At 75.1% G+C, this 1,753-nt stretch overlaps 1 protein-coding gene across 1 annotated transcript in view; it reads right to left on the bottom strand.

The window, feature by feature from the left end:
* The window catches only part of NR1D1 (nuclear receptor subfamily 1 group D member 1), a 7,169-nt gene extending 6,134 nt beyond the window's left edge, over positions 1-1,035 (bottom strand). The window contains exon 1 of the mRNA XM_039697261.1: positions 881-1,035. Within this exon, the coding sequence (XP_039553195.1) occupies positions 881-908 (28 nt within the window). The 5' untranslated portion in view covers positions 909-1,035. The remainder of the gene's footprint in view (positions 1-880) is intronic.
* Between the last annotated feature and the right edge of the window lie 718 nt (positions 1,036-1,753).

The following is a 1,753-nucleotide window of genomic DNA, read 5'->3' as shown; positions in this document are numbered from 1 at the left end:
GGGAGGGGGGGGGCACCGCCTCCGGTCCCCGCTCCGTCCCTCCCGGTGCGCAGGGAGCCCCGACACGCGCGGCACCGCCCCGGCCGTCCACGGGCTGCCCGCTCCCCGTGGCCCCGGTGCCGCTGATAGGGACACCCCCCCCGGTCCCCCTGACCGGTTCTGCCGCTCGGTGCGCACCGATCGCTGTGCGCTGTGCCGGTTCTTGGGACACCCCGGTGCCGCTCCGCTGCCCCGGACCCACTTCACTCCCCTCCGGTTCCGCTGCCCAAGAGACAACCCCCGCGCTCACCCTTCCTGCCCCGGTGTCCAGCACTCTCCGGTGTTCGGAGTCCTCGGTCCCGGTCTCCGGGACACCCGCGTCCCGCTGCGCTCGCCCTCCGATCCCGCTGCCCGGGACCCCCCGGAACACAGATCCCCGTTCTCAGCCTTGCTAGCCCCGCGTCCCGCACGTTCCGGCGTTCGGGACACCCCAGTCCGGTCTCCATCCCTTCTGCCCCGACCACCGGAGCACCCCGGAGCCGGTGTTCACGTCGCCCCGGTGTGCAAGACGCCCGGTGCCGGCGCGCAGCCCTCCCTACCCTCCTCCCGGGGACACCCCGGCCCCGCTGTCCGAGCCTTACCCCGCTCTGCGGGACCCCCCGGTCCCGGTAGGACGGAGCCCCGTTCCGGGACGCGGTCCCAGTGCGCATCCTGCCCGGTCGGGCGTGCGGGACCCCTCGGTCCCGGTGTCCGGACCCCTCCAACTCGCGTCTCAGCGCGCAGCCCCTCTCCGCGGTCCCGGCGCGCTGCCCCCCGATCCGCTCCGGTGCTGGGGACCGCTGCCGGTGCCGTTGCCCGCACGGTGGTCCCGGGGGTGGGGGGGCTCCGGCGGGGCACTGACCTGTGCTGCCGGCCTCGGGGGCCGCCATCCTGTCCCGGCCCCGTGAGCCTCGCGGAGCGGAGCCGCGCCGAGCCGTGCCGCGCCGCCGCCCGGTGCGGGCTGTTGTGCGCCCGCCGCCCGCCCCGCCGCCCCCCGCACCGGCCGCGGCTGCGCACTGGGCCGCACGCGGCGCCGCCGCCTCCCCCATGTGATTCCCGGGGACAGCCTCGTGCCCCAGTGACACACTTTCCGCCGGCGGCCCCGGCCCCGCGCCGCCGCCGGGGAGCCCGGGCTCGGCGGGGACCCCCGCACCGGGGCCGCCTGAGGGACCGCGGGGACCGCTCCCGGCAGCGGGGACGCGGGGACGCGGCGCGTCCCGTCAGGCAGGACAGCACGGTCGCTGCGCTGGGGACCCCCAGGCGCAGCAGTGTCACCTGCACTGCGGACACTCGGGTGCAGCACTTGTCACATCTGTCACCTGGCACGGCGCTGTCCCCCGCGCTGGGGACCCCCAGTCACGGCACTGGCAGCGCTGTCACCTTGCACAGCGCTGTCACCTGCGCTGGGAACACCTGACCGCGGCACTGGCTGTCCCCTGCAGCGGCACAGCACTGTCACTCTGCGTGGCACCTTCCCCTGGGCATACCTGGGCACCGATGCCACCCCGCACAACACTGGGGACACCCAGGTGCCTCTGTCACCCCGCAAAGGACCTGGGTGTCCCTAGGACCCCTCCGTTGTCCTGGGGACACCCAGGTACCCCAGTAACGCCGCGTGGCACTGTCTCCTGCACTGGGGACACTCAGCTATCCCTGTCACCCCACATGGCACCATCTCCTGAGCCCACCTGCTCGGCTCCAGTATACCGGAGCCCCCCTGCTCCAGGGGCACCTG

The sequence above is a fragment of the Passer montanus genome, unplaced genomic scaffold, assembly GCF_014805655.1.
Source record: "Passer montanus isolate IOZ18808 unplaced genomic scaffold, ASM1480565v1 scaffold117, whole genome shotgun sequence".
Taxonomy (NCBI): domain Eukaryota; kingdom Metazoa; phylum Chordata; class Aves; order Passeriformes; family Passeridae; genus Passer; species Passer montanus.
Note: the sequence above shows the minus strand (reverse complement) of the source record. Positions and strands in the feature narration are given on the sequence as shown.